Source organism: Cryphonectria parasitica (assembly GCF_011745365.1).
Source record: "Cryphonectria parasitica EP155 unplaced genomic scaffold M406scaffold_1, whole genome shotgun sequence".
NCBI lineage: Eukaryota > Fungi > Ascomycota > Sordariomycetes > Diaporthales > Cryphonectriaceae > Cryphonectria > Cryphonectria parasitica.
In genome coordinates, this window is record NW_024468909.1 from 3,044,830 (window position 1) to 3,058,455 (window position 13,626).

At 52.4% G+C, this 13,626-nt stretch overlaps 5 protein-coding genes across 5 annotated transcripts; 1 reads left to right on the forward strand and 4 right to left on the reverse strand.

Moving 5' to 3' along the window:
• Nucleotides 1–623: 623 nt before the first annotated feature.
• M406DRAFT_229521 (uncharacterized protein) lies at nucleotides 624–2,268 on the forward strand (the record flags this gene model as incomplete). Its single annotated transcript, XM_040915809.1, has 3 exons — nucleotides 624–757; nucleotides 810–2,029; nucleotides 2,180–2,268. Coding segments are annotated over 3 exons (1,443 nt in total), but the record flags the coding sequence as incomplete, so codon positions are not given.
• Nucleotides 2,269–2,920: 652 nt separating this feature from the next.
• Nucleotides 2,921–3,433, reverse strand: M406DRAFT_325718 (uncharacterized protein; the record flags this gene model as incomplete). The annotated part of the gene is made up of 1 exon (XM_040920018.1): nucleotides 2,921–3,433. The coding sequence occupies one exon, from the start codon at nucleotides 3,431–3,433 to the stop codon at nucleotides 2,921–2,923; it is 513 nt and encodes a 170-aa protein (XP_040781228.1).
• A 1,207-nt stretch (nucleotides 3,434–4,640) lies between these two features.
• On the reverse strand, nucleotides 4,641–6,630 carry M406DRAFT_284864 (alkaline phosphatase-like protein). The gene is made up of 3 exons (XM_040918591.1): nucleotides 6,546–6,630; nucleotides 5,268–6,447; nucleotides 4,641–5,199 (listed from the first exon to the last, which is right to left on the reverse strand). The coding sequence occupies exons 1-3, from the start codon at nucleotides 6,546–6,548 to the stop codon at nucleotides 4,649–4,651; spliced, it is 1,734 nt and encodes a 577-aa protein (XP_040781229.1). The 5' UTR covers nucleotides 6,549–6,630; the 3' UTR covers nucleotides 4,641–4,648.
• A 514-nt stretch (nucleotides 6,631–7,144) lies between these two features.
• M406DRAFT_248231 (NAD(P)-binding protein) lies at nucleotides 7,145–8,141 on the reverse strand (the record flags this gene model as incomplete). The annotated part of the gene is made up of 2 exons (XM_040916514.1): nucleotides 7,145–7,998; nucleotides 8,075–8,141. 2 exons carry the CDS (start codon nucleotides 8,139–8,141, stop codon nucleotides 7,145–7,147), a joined length of 921 nt encoding a protein of 306 aa, XP_040781230.1.
• A 2,951-nt stretch (nucleotides 8,142–11,092) lies between these two features.
• M406DRAFT_349122 (uncharacterized protein) lies at nucleotides 11,093–13,531 on the reverse strand (the record flags this gene model as incomplete). The annotated part of the gene is made up of 1 exon (XM_040922444.1): nucleotides 11,093–13,531. One exon carries the CDS (start codon nucleotides 13,529–13,531, stop codon nucleotides 11,195–11,197), a length of 2,337 nt encoding a protein of 778 aa, XP_040781231.1. The 3' UTR covers nucleotides 11,093–11,194.
• Between the last annotated feature and the right edge of the window lie 95 nt (nucleotides 13,532–13,626).

Below are 13,626 nucleotides of genomic sequence, written 5' to 3' on the forward strand. Positions count from 1 at the left end.
CACAAATGATGACGCACAGTTGGCTGCTATCTGCTGTCGATCGATGTTGGTGATTATACTGTGCTTTTCATTAAGAGTTGGGCACAACGCGACTGGGTGGTAATACACAGCAGGTCCAACCCGACGTAAACCCTAGAGATGACCAACCCCAGGCAGGTCCAGGGTTCTAACGGGTTCGACACGCGTGAACGCGGTGAGTCGACCACCCTTGGCACCCAGTAAATAAGCTGTAGCTCAAAGCTTCTTAGCCCTGTCAGTACTTACTATGGCAGAATGACATCAACTGCCCAATCTGACATAGTACTAATACTCTCTACTCTGCCACTTAGTGCAGCGAGTATTCCATCAGCATTTGGTTTCTTCTCAGTTACACGAAGCATCGACCGCAGTTTCTATTCATCGTATTTGACATCCGTCATATCAGGTATTGTCGAAAATCACTATTGGGACACCTTTTTGATGCTCGCCAATAAAACGGCGCGTTACAGCACCACTAGACGCGTTGCTCGAAGCAGTACCAACGCGACTATTACCACACGGAACTGTCTAGCGTTCGCGAAAGAAAAGAAGAAAAAAAGAAACGTTGTGCTCACCAGACGGCACACGTGCTACGCTGAAGCATGGGTCATGAAATACCACAGGAGATCTGGTGGCTCGTCTGCCAAGAGCTCCAGAAGCGGCAGGACGCCCGGAGTCTCTTCAGGGCCGCCCTCGTCTGCTCGAGCTGGGCAAATCACGCGCTGCCGCTGCTTTACAGGTATGCGAACTCGCCAGATCCGTCAGGTTCACAAGCTGACAGATTACCCTAGCATCCACGATTCTGCGGGCACGGATGATGTTGGAACAACATTTCAAGGAAAACACATGTGGGCCGGCATGTGGCGGTCCATCATCCTGTCCAGCATTGGCGTGACGCAGTACCCGTACTGTCTATGGCTCAAGTCACTCGGACTGAGTGATCTCGAACAACTGCTCGGTGATGTCGCATCGAATGCCAGCCTGAGGCCCAGATTCTTCGAAGGCCCCATGCAAGAGTTTGAGATCCTCAGTGGCTCCAAAAGGACTAGGTTCGGCAAATCCATTCTCGAGTGGCAGAAGATCATTGAGAAAGTTGGCGACACGGTCACGAAATTTGCCAAAGAGGCGGCGGATGAGGAAAACAAGATCGTGCAGCTTACCAATCTCGAGGGTGCAAACCTGCCAACTTCCTTGCTATCCGTCTGGACATCGCGTCTGGCAACCCTCACCACGCTCTCGATCCGAGACGGCTCTGTTCTCACAGAAGAGGTTGCAATCTCCATACGCGACCATTGTCCTGCCTTCCGGGAGCTGACGTGTTTCCACATCCAAGGGCAGACGGTGGATGAAAACATGTCTGCTTTCTTCCGCACGTTAAAGCCCAACTCCCTCCAGAGTTTCTCAGTCCTCAGCTCAAATCAGATTGGCCACGACACCCTCGATGGCCTCATGCAGCACTCGGAATCTCTGCGGGTCTTGGCCCTCAAAAGCCTGCAGAACACCGCCCTGCCTTTTCTTGATCTCCTGAGCAATTGTCAGTACCTCGAGTCGCTCTCGATAGAATCTAGCACGCCCTCGCCACCAAGCACCTGGGCGGCAGACGGCAAAGATCCTCTCGTCGTGGTTTCGGCGTGGCTCCAGGAGTCGAAACACCTACGGAAGCTCGAGATTCACAACCTCGGCGGCGCAAGCAAACTCCTTTCAGAAGTTCTAAAGTCGCCGACCCTGCGGCTCCGGGACCTTGAAACTAAGCTTGTTGACGACGACGAGACTTTTTATGTCGCCCTGGGCAATCAGACCGACCTCGAGAGTTTCATGTTCCGTTCAAATATTGAAGTGAATGATCAAGCTGGGCTCAGGCATGACACGTTCATAGACTCGATCTGCTCTTGCAAAAAGCTGAACGACCTAAACATCATGCAAAACGATCATATGCAACTGACACCGGAAGACTTGGGGCTGTTCCAGGAGTCACTTCCTGAACTGGAGTCACTCAGCTTCGATGGCGAATGTACGTATAGAGCAACGCTTTTCCTTATCTTCCAGCTGTCTTGGATGACCGGAGTATCCTTGCTTCAACAAGAGGGACCAGAACGACCTGTCTCTTTCACTACGCACCCTGTCACATGTACGGATTGTATGACGAGTTAACTGTTGATAGTGCTGAGCGATGCGATCTGGACTCCGTTGATGGGCATGACTTCCTTGACAACCATCAACATCAACGGTCTCTCTGTATTTACCTACGAGGGCATAGTGATGTTCCTCAGATCTGTCGCGGCAACCGGGGGCCGAAGTAGTTTCCGCCTCTACATCATGAATCAGTACACCGACGCCAAGATCACCCCTACTGAACTGGAAACACTATTCGCCCTGGCCAACAGTATTCCAGGTGGAAGCTTGGAGTTTTCGTACTGGCGGGATCCCTCAGAAGACGAGATGTCAGACCTTTCTGATTAAGGAGCATGCCATGGCTGATATGCTGGGTATGTATACAAACCCATGTGAAGACTGCTTGTGAAACTCGAGTCCGCTTTGAGCAGCACATGCCAATATATCTCAATCAGCGATAGGATCAGATGCCGATTAGATTCAAAAGGTTGGGATTAGGGGCTCTAAAAGGAACGTTCCAAGTCCCTGAACTGGTATCAGAGGGGTCGGGTGGGAAAGTATTGCTCGGTTCAAAATGTCGGATGAGTCTATCTGCAGAGATGGAGTCATGTGCCCCTGAGCGTAGCCGTACGCTTGTTGCAAAAATAAATCAAAAGGTGGATAGATGACTTGAAGGTTGTTAAGTCATGAACTAGCCCATTAGATGTACATACGCTTATACTGTATACCAATTACCAAATCGAGCTTTCATTCTTGTGGCCGGACCAATCTCTGATCGACAACCAACAACTCAGACGCCTCGCCAGCTGATTCCCGGCCTCTCGCTCCCAGGACCATACCGCGCATCCGGCATGCCGAGTACCATGGGCGCCTTGGGCCCACCAGGACGCTGCAATCCGCGCTGTCGAGGCCCAAACCGGCCCTCCTCCTCCTGATCCTCATCGCCAGGGACATAAGCCGGCAGGAATCCCACCCCAAACCCGACATCATGCTGCCCAACACCCCCGAGGCCTTCCACTGCCGCTGCCGCAACCACCACTGGCCCCATGTCCCGCGGGAGATACGCATTATTTCGGCACTCCCACCCGCAGTAGTCATCTGAGTACAAGGTCCAGATATTCCCGGGCCGCGGGTCGCAGTCGCCGGGCAGGTCGAAGGGGACACCGGCGAGGTTGGCGGGCTCCCAGGCTTCGGGCTCGGTGATGCGCATCAGCTGGGAGTGGACGGCGGAGCAGCTGGTGTAGAAGAGGAGAGATCGGGTTGGGTGCCCGCAGAGGGGTATCTCTTGGATGTATATGCACATAGTGTCTTTCTTCTTCTTGCTTTTAGTAGTAGCGATGGTGGTGGTGGTGGTGGTGGTGGTGGGTTAGGAAGAGCAGCTGCTGTCCTCCTGTTTTGCGAGAGCGAGTGGATTGTTTTAAATCACCACATGTCGAGCAGCATCATCACTTGCACCCTCAAACAGGCTCAGGATGTTCCCCATAGACAAGACGAGTCATCGCATCTCGGTGTTTATCATCTTCCCCACCTTTCTCCCTCTGTCTACACAGTCTTCACTCACAAGGTCTGGAGCCGTGTGATGGAACGTATTTCCGTTGGGAAATCGTGTGATCACGTGAATACATTGAGGAGGGGAAACGGGCAGGATGCCCGCGTTCTGTGTTGTCTTGGATGTTAGAAGTCGCTGTTTTGGGGATATGAAGTATACATTATCAGAAGATTTCACGGGGGGGAAGAAGAGAAGAAGAAGAAGGAAAATCTGAGACTCCTAGCGGAAAGACGGGAAGGGGTGAGCCCGTGTAGAGTATGCAAGCAGCCGCTGATTGAGGACACAAACGCCACGGCCTTGGAAGGATGTAATGAAGGAGGGTGGACGGGGCAAGCGACAGGGCAACGTGATGGATGGCAAGGAAAAATGCAGATAGCAAACTTGAATCAGACAAACTTGAAAAGAGACCAGGCATGAAGAGACAAGTGCTGGCTCAAGGACCAATCCTCACATCTGAAGCTTGATGAGATGGTCTGGACGATAGAATAAACCTGGCAAGGTCACCAACAGGGCTGCAACCTTCCAAGCACGCAGAAATGAAACAAAACACAAAGGTCACGCAAGCAACCCCCAGAGCTTTCTTTGTCTCTGTCCCACATTATGGATCCCGTCTTGAGCCTCACTATGCAGGTACAGATGGGACGGGACCGTCACACGAAATTTGACAGTCCAAACCCGTGAGTGACTTCGGCGAACCAAGTAGGGGGGTATCTGATCAATTTACCCTTTCCTGAAAACTGTCAGGATGGGGCAGGAAAATGAGCTGAAAACGTCCACGTGTAGGAGGTAGGAAACAGATAGACTCCTCCCAGCTGGATGTACCGGTGATTCAATGCTTAGAGGTTGCGCCCCGCACCCGTCCCATGCTTGTTCATCTTCCATTTGTTTCCAACAAAAAAAAAATTACCAAGTCGTCATGCCTTTCCAGACAAACTGTCTGACATGCCAAGGTGTCCTGCCACCTATTATTCAGTCCAACCAATACACAGGACCCTCTTCCATCTCAATGCCCATCTGCGCCATCGCGTCGTCAGGCGAGACGCCAGCAAGCGACGGGCCCCAATCCATCTTCTCTTTCAGCTCCTGCGTAATCGTATCGGTGGACACACTCAGATACTTCCTCAGGAACTTGCCAATCTCCGTATTCTCAACATTTCCATGGAGGTCTTCAGCATAAGGCCCTCCTGAGGAGTAGATGTTCACATCAATAGCCGAGTGGCCGCGCGTGCTCCAGCCGATTCTGGCGCGCTGGCTGATCATCTTGGAGAAGGTGTTAATGGCGTGCGCCGGGTCAGATGCCAGCTTCTTGAGCTCAAAGTCTCGCGCGTTGGTGATCCCCAGGCCAGGGATCACGAGGTTGGTGTTAATCCAGTCTTCGAGCTCGCCTTGCGCGGCGGGGTCGGACTTGATTGACCGGAGGTACTCATGTAACTTGTGCGTGAGGTATGCGTTAGATGCGTTGGTCTTGGCCAGCACTGATGGATACCAGTTGTAAACTGGCAGTTCGGCACTTTGCGATTCTGCGACTTGTTAGATGCTTAGGGTCTCACTCAAAACGGGGATGACGTCCCCGACCAGTGGTGCTTACGCCATGCTGTAGAAAGACCGCCAGTCTCGTGATCACTGGTGGCCACAAGAAGACTCTCCGTCTTGCTCTCTTCGATAAAGTCAACGACGGCCTTGAACGTCTTGTCATACTCCAAGACCTCGCGGACCTGCGCAGCGGGGTCGTTAAAATGTCCTGCATGATCAATACGGCTTCCCTCGATCATGAGAAAGAAGCCATAATCGCTGTCCTTGGTCGCCAGCTCCAGAGCGCGTAGTGCCGTTGTTGCCATCTCGCTCAGGCTCGGATACACGTCAGCCATGTTGCGGCGGTCGATCTCAAAGGGCACGTCATTGCCAGCAAATAGACCCATCAAGGGCAAGGATACATTCTCGCCGGCATGCAGGTCATCAAACCCAGCACGGCTATCCAGATATGTCCACCCATGCTTCTCTTGTGCAATATGGGCCACGTTGACGTCATCCGCGCGACAGCTTCCCTCAGTCGTGTTGGGAAGAAAATGGCAGCGTCCACCACCGAGCATAATGTCCACTACACGGCCAAGGGGGCCCTCGCCAATCTCCTGGAGCGCGATTTCGTTTTCTTGTTCCCTCAGGTTGACGTGGCTCGCGAAGCACGCCGGGGTCGCGTCCGTGATATCGGTCGTAACGACCAGTCCAGTCTTGTACCCGGCCTCCTTGGCAGCCTCCATCACCGAACCGCAGGGCGAGAAGTCTGGCAGCACGGAGATGGCACCGTTGTAGGTCTTTTCTCCACACGAAAAGGCTGTGGCGCCGGCCGCAGAATCTGTGACCAGTCTATTGCTCGACCGCGTGCGGCTCGTGCCCCAGAAGTGCTTGTCCAGCGTCAATGTGTCATCGTGTTCCAGGCCGTCCACCAGCTGCCGATAGGATCTCGTCAGGGACAGCGTGGCGGGCCCCATGCCGTCCGACACCATGAAGATGAGGTTTCGCTTGCCCACTGGCTTGTCCAAGGGGCCCGTCGTCTGGTTATGCTGCAGCATGGCGGCGAGGACGATGATGACGGCGGTTGCCAGCAGCGCCCAGATGAAGAGGATGATCTCGCGCAAGCGGGAGGACCATCCTTCGCGGTTGGGAGAGGCGCCGCGGATCGCATTATCTTCTGCTTCGGCTCGTTCGTCGGACCTGGCAGAGTCGACCGACCGCCGTGAGGCGGCCAGTAAGGGGGTCCGATCGGATGGCTATGAAGATAAAGAAGGATGGGCACAAGGTCAGTTATTTCGTCCATCTGCTAGTGCTCCTCGGGTTTCTTGGTCATCTTCGTTTGCGTGAGACTCACCATTGCCCCCCAGATGGATTATTCTGGTCCGCTCTCTCTCTCTCTCTCTCTCTCTTTGTCTCTCTGTCAGTTCGTCGAGAACACAGTCGAAACCACAAGATGTTGTGGAGGTCTGAGAGAGGAGGATGAAACGGCGAGAAGGTTGGAGGTCAAGTGTGGCTATCGCCTGCGTCCAACCATGGGCGGTGGATACTACGCTGTCAGTGCTATTATGGTTAGTATAATCTGTAGTGCGTCAGAGTAGCTGTACACCCGCTATGCACCCCGCCACTGGTCCCACTCTAGCATCACAAGGTCAGCCAGGAGGTCCTGGAACCAGCCAATCAACTTATATGTGTAACATTGCTGCTGACACCCCCCCCCCCCTGGACATTTCTAAGTTAGCCTACTTGACCCCACTGATCCGCTATACCTCTCCTTATTTAGGTGATTTCGCCAAATGACCTTGGAACACATTGCGACCTTGATATTATTTCACTACAATACATGGTACACAACACAAGAGAACATCACAGTCTGTATGAAATGCTGTGTTCCTATTATACATGCAGATGATACCTCCACAGATAGGGAGAGGGCAAACAGTTCCCAACCTGAAGCTAAAGTAGTTCCAGGCGTTCGAGCTCGTTCTCCGTCCACTGCCACAGCCTCTCGGCCAACTCATCACTCTCTGATATCTTCGAGGCCCCCTTCATCCTCCCCACAGGCTCAAGATATGCCCCGTTGACCAGACCGTCTCTGTCGCTCGTCGCCGCCCACAATGTGTTGTAAGCCCCCTCCTTGGCGCTCTTTTGCATGAACGGCGTGGCCTGGAACAGCAGCTTCAGCGCCGACTGCTTCGTGCTGCCCAGCAGACCCGTCTTCACCAAGCCAGGGTGGACAGACAACGACACAATCTCTGGATGGTGCCTCGCCATAGCCCTACACAGCAAGATCTGGGCAAGCTTGCTCTGGCCATACCTCGCGAACTCACCCTTGACAGCGTCAGGGCTCTTGAGGTTGTCAAACTGCACACCGCCCGCCGGCGCGGATTTGTGCCCAAGGCTGGAGACACACACGAATCTCACATCCGCACCGTCTGCAGACGCCGTGCGCAGTAGGAGGGGCCGCAGGAGGTGCAGCATGATAGTATGGCCCATGTAGTTCGTGCCCCACTGCAGCTCCCAGCCCTCCTCTGTAAGGCCCGGCGGCGTCCCCATGATGCCGGCGTTGGCGATGAGGATGTCGAGACGGGAGGAGTGGAAGTAGCTCACGAGAGCAGCGCGGATATGCTCCCGCGAGGAGGCGAGGTCGAGAGGGATGAAGGTGAGCTGGGGCGGCGAGGTGGTGTTGAGGTCTCGCGCTTGAGAGATGATGGCTGTGGCTGCCGTGGCGTTGCGGCCGGTGAAGTAGATGTGGGAGGGGTCATGGCGGGCTAGGGCAAGCACTGTCTCGCGGCCTATGCCTGAGGTACCTGAGAACTAGTCAGCTCTTGGCCCAGCAGTCAGTACTTTGTGTACTGGATTAGTGTTCTCAGGATAGCTTTATACCTCCCGTGATGAGGATAATCTTGCCTGATAGCCTTGGAATATCTCTCTCGGGGATAAAAACAGGCATGGCGATGGTGTAATTGGCGTACCTGGGAGTCAAATACCCTAGGAGGAACAATAGATTAGTTAGAAGACGTGTTCAGGCTGGGTTGGATACTTGTGCACAGCAGGGGATTGAGGATTGAGGATGATATATCAGAGTCACTCCTCGATGATGAGTCTTCGCCCTCTTAAATACAGGAAATGGAGACGGCGTCTTTCAGTCCACATAGTGGTGCGGTCATTAGAGATGCACCGGCGGTATTTATAGACCGCAGTAATTGGAACTCAACGGGTAATCAAGCATCAGCAATATTGCTCCCGCGGTTGGTGATGGCGTCAGCCAGGTTCCGCACAGCCACACAGCCAGATCCAAACGCCGATGACAACATAAGTGGGGGACATTACACGCAGGAATTGTTATACATAACTCAGAGTCTATACAGGAGTTCAAATGAGATCTGCGAAATCGACATGTCTACTTCCACAGAGCTACTTAAGCTGTACTTACTTGAGTAAGTAAGGAAGACTCGGGGGCAGATACTTAGTACTCTGTAGAAGGCACTCTAAGGTGTACTACAAATGGTATAAGGGAAGATGGTTCTTCAATTAATCTATCTCAAGGCACGCTTGCCAATTGCCTTCTATATAGAAAGGCAATTGGCACTAGTCCCAACTGGGCTAGCGTACCCAGCGACTCACTGCCTTTCTATTGAATGGCCCAGGCCAGTGAGTCAGGGTGGCCAGCCAGGCCTCATTCACTCGAGGCCCCTATGGCCTCTGCCACATACTCAATACGCTCAGCCTTGAACTCCTGACCCAAGTATGTTCTTAAAGAATGAAAACAAAATTTGACAAGTCAATAACCACCAAAAAAGATTCTGCAATTCTTTGCCAAGGACTTCTCGAGGTGCAACTTCTATACGAGCAGCTAATTCATGCAATTGAGTCCAGCATGGGGAACCTCTCAAGTACGATCATTTCCTCAGAAGTACCTAAAACGTTCAAACCCTCTCGAAGCAAATCTACTGTTTAAAAGAAGAGACATTACAATATGCTACAGCAATTGTCTCGCCCCTCGGGGTCGCGTGGCTACTACTTTATTCTCGCGGGCCGCAAAGTGTGTCTTCAAAAAGCGCTCTGCGGCTCTATGTGCTGTTCACATTCGCAAAGCTTTGTGAAGCAAGTTTTTTTCATTTGTAGTTTCCTTTGAACTTTTCCTAATTAACTTGCTATTCTTTTTCGCTTTGTATTTTTTAGATTCAGCTTGCTGCTGGGCCAGGATTTGGGTGCCGTTGCACGAGGAAGATTGAGACCGGAGCAATAAGCAAGGCCATTGCAACCCAGGCATGCCTACATCACGGAACTACAGCAAGAGAAGGCCAAGAAGGTCCAAAAATCGGATGAAATACCGGTCTGAGACCAACCTAGAGAGCTCAGAAGTAAAAGAGTGAGGATGGGTGTGTTGTGGTGGTATTGCTGTCTACGCGAAAAATCGAAGGTTACGATGCCCTCCAAGTAACGGGCTTCCATGCCCTGAATGACACTGGCTACTACAACCATGTATTTACCCAGAGCTGAATTGTGACTCTTGGATTAGTATTGCTTGTGGCTTGTCCTATGACTTATATATGGGATGGGTTATCATACGCACGCTTCATAGACAACTTTCATTGTTAGGGAATACACCTGACTCAGAGGGTTGCTGCTTGCTTTTACTGATACATACATGGGTGGGAGGAAAGTTGATTTCGACGGATATAAGTCTGAGAGATAACAGAAAGTTCTGAGCGTTTCGTGATCTCTGCTTCTTCTTCTTTTCTCCTTTCTTCTCTATGGCTTTATCTTGCTTGCTTGATATACGAGAGCTGACTCGAATTGGAAATCCTTCAAAGTAGTACAGTTTGATGTTATCAAAGTGCCGAATATACATGGATGCACAGAACCCGAGTGCAGTGATAAAGTTTCGTTTACCAATTATAGGGTAGTATGCAGCCATAAGGAGATGATGGTCGTTCACCGCTTCTCACACAAGTTCGAGTCAAGTTTTCAGTTCTCACATCAAATATACATATCCTCAAATACTATTGTCCACTGCTTTACATGCTCCTGGGAAATTCCGTAGAATCCTCGCCGAAACGGCAAATTTCCACGAATCTGATGCTGTGAGAAAGCCCCAGCTGCAGAACCGGAGATCCACTGCGTACGATACCTAATTCAGCTCTACATGATTCAGCTCGACATGCCATGGACAGCCGAATTGCGGTAAAAGATAATCTATTCAAGACAGACTTAAACGGGTCTTCTTCAAATACCTGCCAAAAGTGGACGAGAGATTATTCATATATAAAGCATCCTCTCTCCCACAACTATCAAATATTCTTAGTCTTCAACCATCAAAACATTGAGCAACATTCGCATCCCTTGCCATTATCAACCCTCCTCAAGCTGTTCAAACAAGCCCGGCTAACTCATTTGCCAAAATGAATGTCTTCAACTTCGTCTGTGCTGTCCTGGCCGCCGCCGTGTCCGTCGAAGCCGTTGCTGTAAGCCAGTCGGACTCTTCTACATTTATTTCCTGTTCCCAATATGTATGGCGGGACTGCAATAGCTAACAATCACCATAACAGTGCACCGACTGCGAGTACTGCAGCCAGACGGGCGCCGCCTGTGCTATTGCGGCTTGCGTAAGTTATCTTCTTCTCACGGCCAACTTCTAAATATGCTGACTTGAAGCAATTCTATAGCCCACCGCTGCTGGCTATTGCTAAAGCGACTTTTCTCACAAGTCTGCTGTTTTAGCCATGGGAGTGGGAGGGGGGGGGATGAATTTTGACGGGTCTTGGGGGGGGGGGGGGGATTCAAGGCGGCTACTGTAAAATGGAGTTGTGGAAATCTTAGAGTGTGTCTTACAACCAACTTCACACTTACGACGTTGTGTTACGAAGAAGAGCCAAAGGCGATGTTGCATAGGATCGGTATTGCACATTAATCAACATTCAAGATTCTACCTCGACACCATCTTGGTCCACTATATTGATTGGAAGCCTAATGTGTCAAACTAGAGACTTCCAAGATGGATCAAACTCCAAACATCTGACGGTCATGTATCTTCTGCTTTACAGTCCAATATTGATCCCACCACGGCTTTTCTCCCTTGCTTTTCCCCGGAGGCAGTTTCAAGTGGATAGTATGCGCCTCGCCCTTGGCCTCCGCCTTCTTTTTCTTCGAGATATGATCCCGGACCTCATAGTGGTCAAACATGGACACGGCCTCGATCATGTACGCCGTGGCCACGCGCTGGTCCCTAATTAGGAACAGGTTTTCGGCATTCTTTGTGTCAGCCGCCACGCTGAAGTTGTGGGAGCCTGTGTACACGCGCGCGGTCGGCTTGTTGAAATCTATGACTACAAACTTGTGGTGCATCCTCGCGCCCGACCCGCCCGCAGACTCGTTGTCAAAGTCGTCGGGGTAGGCTATGGGCGGGTTGCCGTCGTGGGTGCGGACGTCGAGCCCGCCGACGGATTTGTCGGATAGACCATAGACCAGGACGCCCTTCTGCGACGTCTTCTTCTCGATGGCGTCGCGGATCACGCCGGGTGTCTCGTAGAGGAATGCCAGGGAGTAAAAGAGGCTGGACTCGGTGGCCTTGATGTCGGAGGCGATTTCATCGAGTGTCGCCGCACTGGAGCTGTGAGGGGAAAATGTCACCTGAGCGTCGACATCTCTGAAGCCAAGGTCGGCCCACTGTGCAGACTCGGTCTTGTAGAAACCGTCGGTGTCGTTGGGGTGCGCCCAGTAGTTATCAAAGGCCTTGTTGAACACCTCCACCGGGCGAGCACCTTGGAGGGCAACGAGGTTGTTGTTCTGGACGTAAAAGCCACGCCACGAGAAATTGGTGGATCCACCAATAGCGATCTTGGTCTTGTCCCCATCCACAGCGATGAGTTTGTTGTGCTGTAGGTTCCCCATGTGCTGGCGTTGAACGTTATCCTTGCCCGCAGTCTTCCGCAGCATCTCCGCCGCCTTGGACTCCGCGTCTTCAGCTTTATCATGCGAGTTCGAGTCGTCGATAATGACCTTGAGACGTTTGCCCAGCCTTTGGAGTCGTCGGACTACCTCGGGATTGTTGAAGTCGTATGCCAGCACGCGCACCTGGGCTGTAGTATCCTCGATGGCCGCGTCGAGCGTGGAGAGTACCACCTCACGAGCTTCAAAGCCCATCCAGGCCAAGGCCTTTTCTTCGACCTCTGGGTCTTTGGGCTTGAACTCGAGGCCTTCATCGGCTTTCTCGGGAAGGATACTCCCAACACCGCCATCGACACCGAATTTCTTGACGAAAGCCTTGGAGGAAACGAAACCTCGCGTGAAGGCAACATTCATCTGGCCCGGGTACGTGTCGGCCATGAGCTCAATACTGACCTCCTGCAACTCTCCATAAGTGAGTTCGTGGTCGTCGCCTTGGCCCTTCATGAAGACAGGAGTAACGCGATAGCGGAAGTGTCCTGGGGCGTCGACGCTGTACGGGAAGTGCACCCAGCGGAATCTCTGGATCGGTGACAGGCGACTCGAATAAGCATCAGGCCCTGACCGTGCAGCCTCGCCTGGAAAGGTGACATAGTTGGGAATTGGCCACCACTTTTGTGATTGAGGTTCTTTGAACTCGATCACGAACCCAACGAAGTCGTCAGGAGGAGTGTCATTTTTCCAATTCATAGCCAACATGCACATGCCTTCTCCCCGATATGCTGCGAAGGTGAAGGGGGCATTAGGGTTGTCACCTTGCACGAGGAAGGTGGGCGGCTTCTTGTTGGTGGCCGGTGTAAGGCGATGCTTGGGCCGGGGTCCAGGCTTCTTCTTGTGCTCCACCGGACTCCCGGCGGAACTTGCAGCAGGTCGCTTTCTGGCTTTCTTGGGAGTGTGTTGTCCAGTCGTGGGCTCGTCATCTGCGCTGTCCTCGGTCTCAAGTTCCTCGTCCTCTAGACCCTCATCCTCTGGTTCTTCACCATCTGGCCTCCAGATGTCATCATCTTCGTGGTGCCGGGCTCGGGGCGTAGTCTTCTTGCGACCTGTAGATTTTGATGTCTTCTTTGAGGGGGTTTTTGGCTTCTCATCCTCGCTAAGTGGCAGCTGGTCGTTCACCATCTCCTGGACCTCCAGCTCTTCGGCCTCAAGGTCCTCGTCCGTCGGCTTCCAGGTCTCATCGTCCTGGTGCTTCGGCCTCCGGCTCATTTTCTTGTGATGGGCGACGGGAGATGCCTTTGACGATGAAGCTGCCTTTGAAGCGGCTTTCCTCTCGACAGGCGCTTCATCCAATAACTCGTCTTCCAGCATCTCGTCAGCGGCCTGAATAGCGGCATCTTCGGCCGACGGCCTCCAGGTTTCGTCCTCCTCTGCTGTCCGCCCGCCTCTTGCCATGTTGTATGATTGCCTCGGCAGGTGACGAGAACACTCAATTAGGGTGGAGATCTGGGGCTAGATACGAATCTGCAGGTGTTGGTGTTCGGAAAGAC

Excerpts from the sequence above, each read along its gene's own strand:
- M406DRAFT_284864 (XM_040918591.1), bottom strand. Across the intron at positions 5,200-5,267 it reads CGGTCTTTCTACAGCATGGC|AATCGCAAAGTGCCGAACTG; the intron begins GTAAGCACCACT and ends AACAAGTCGCAG.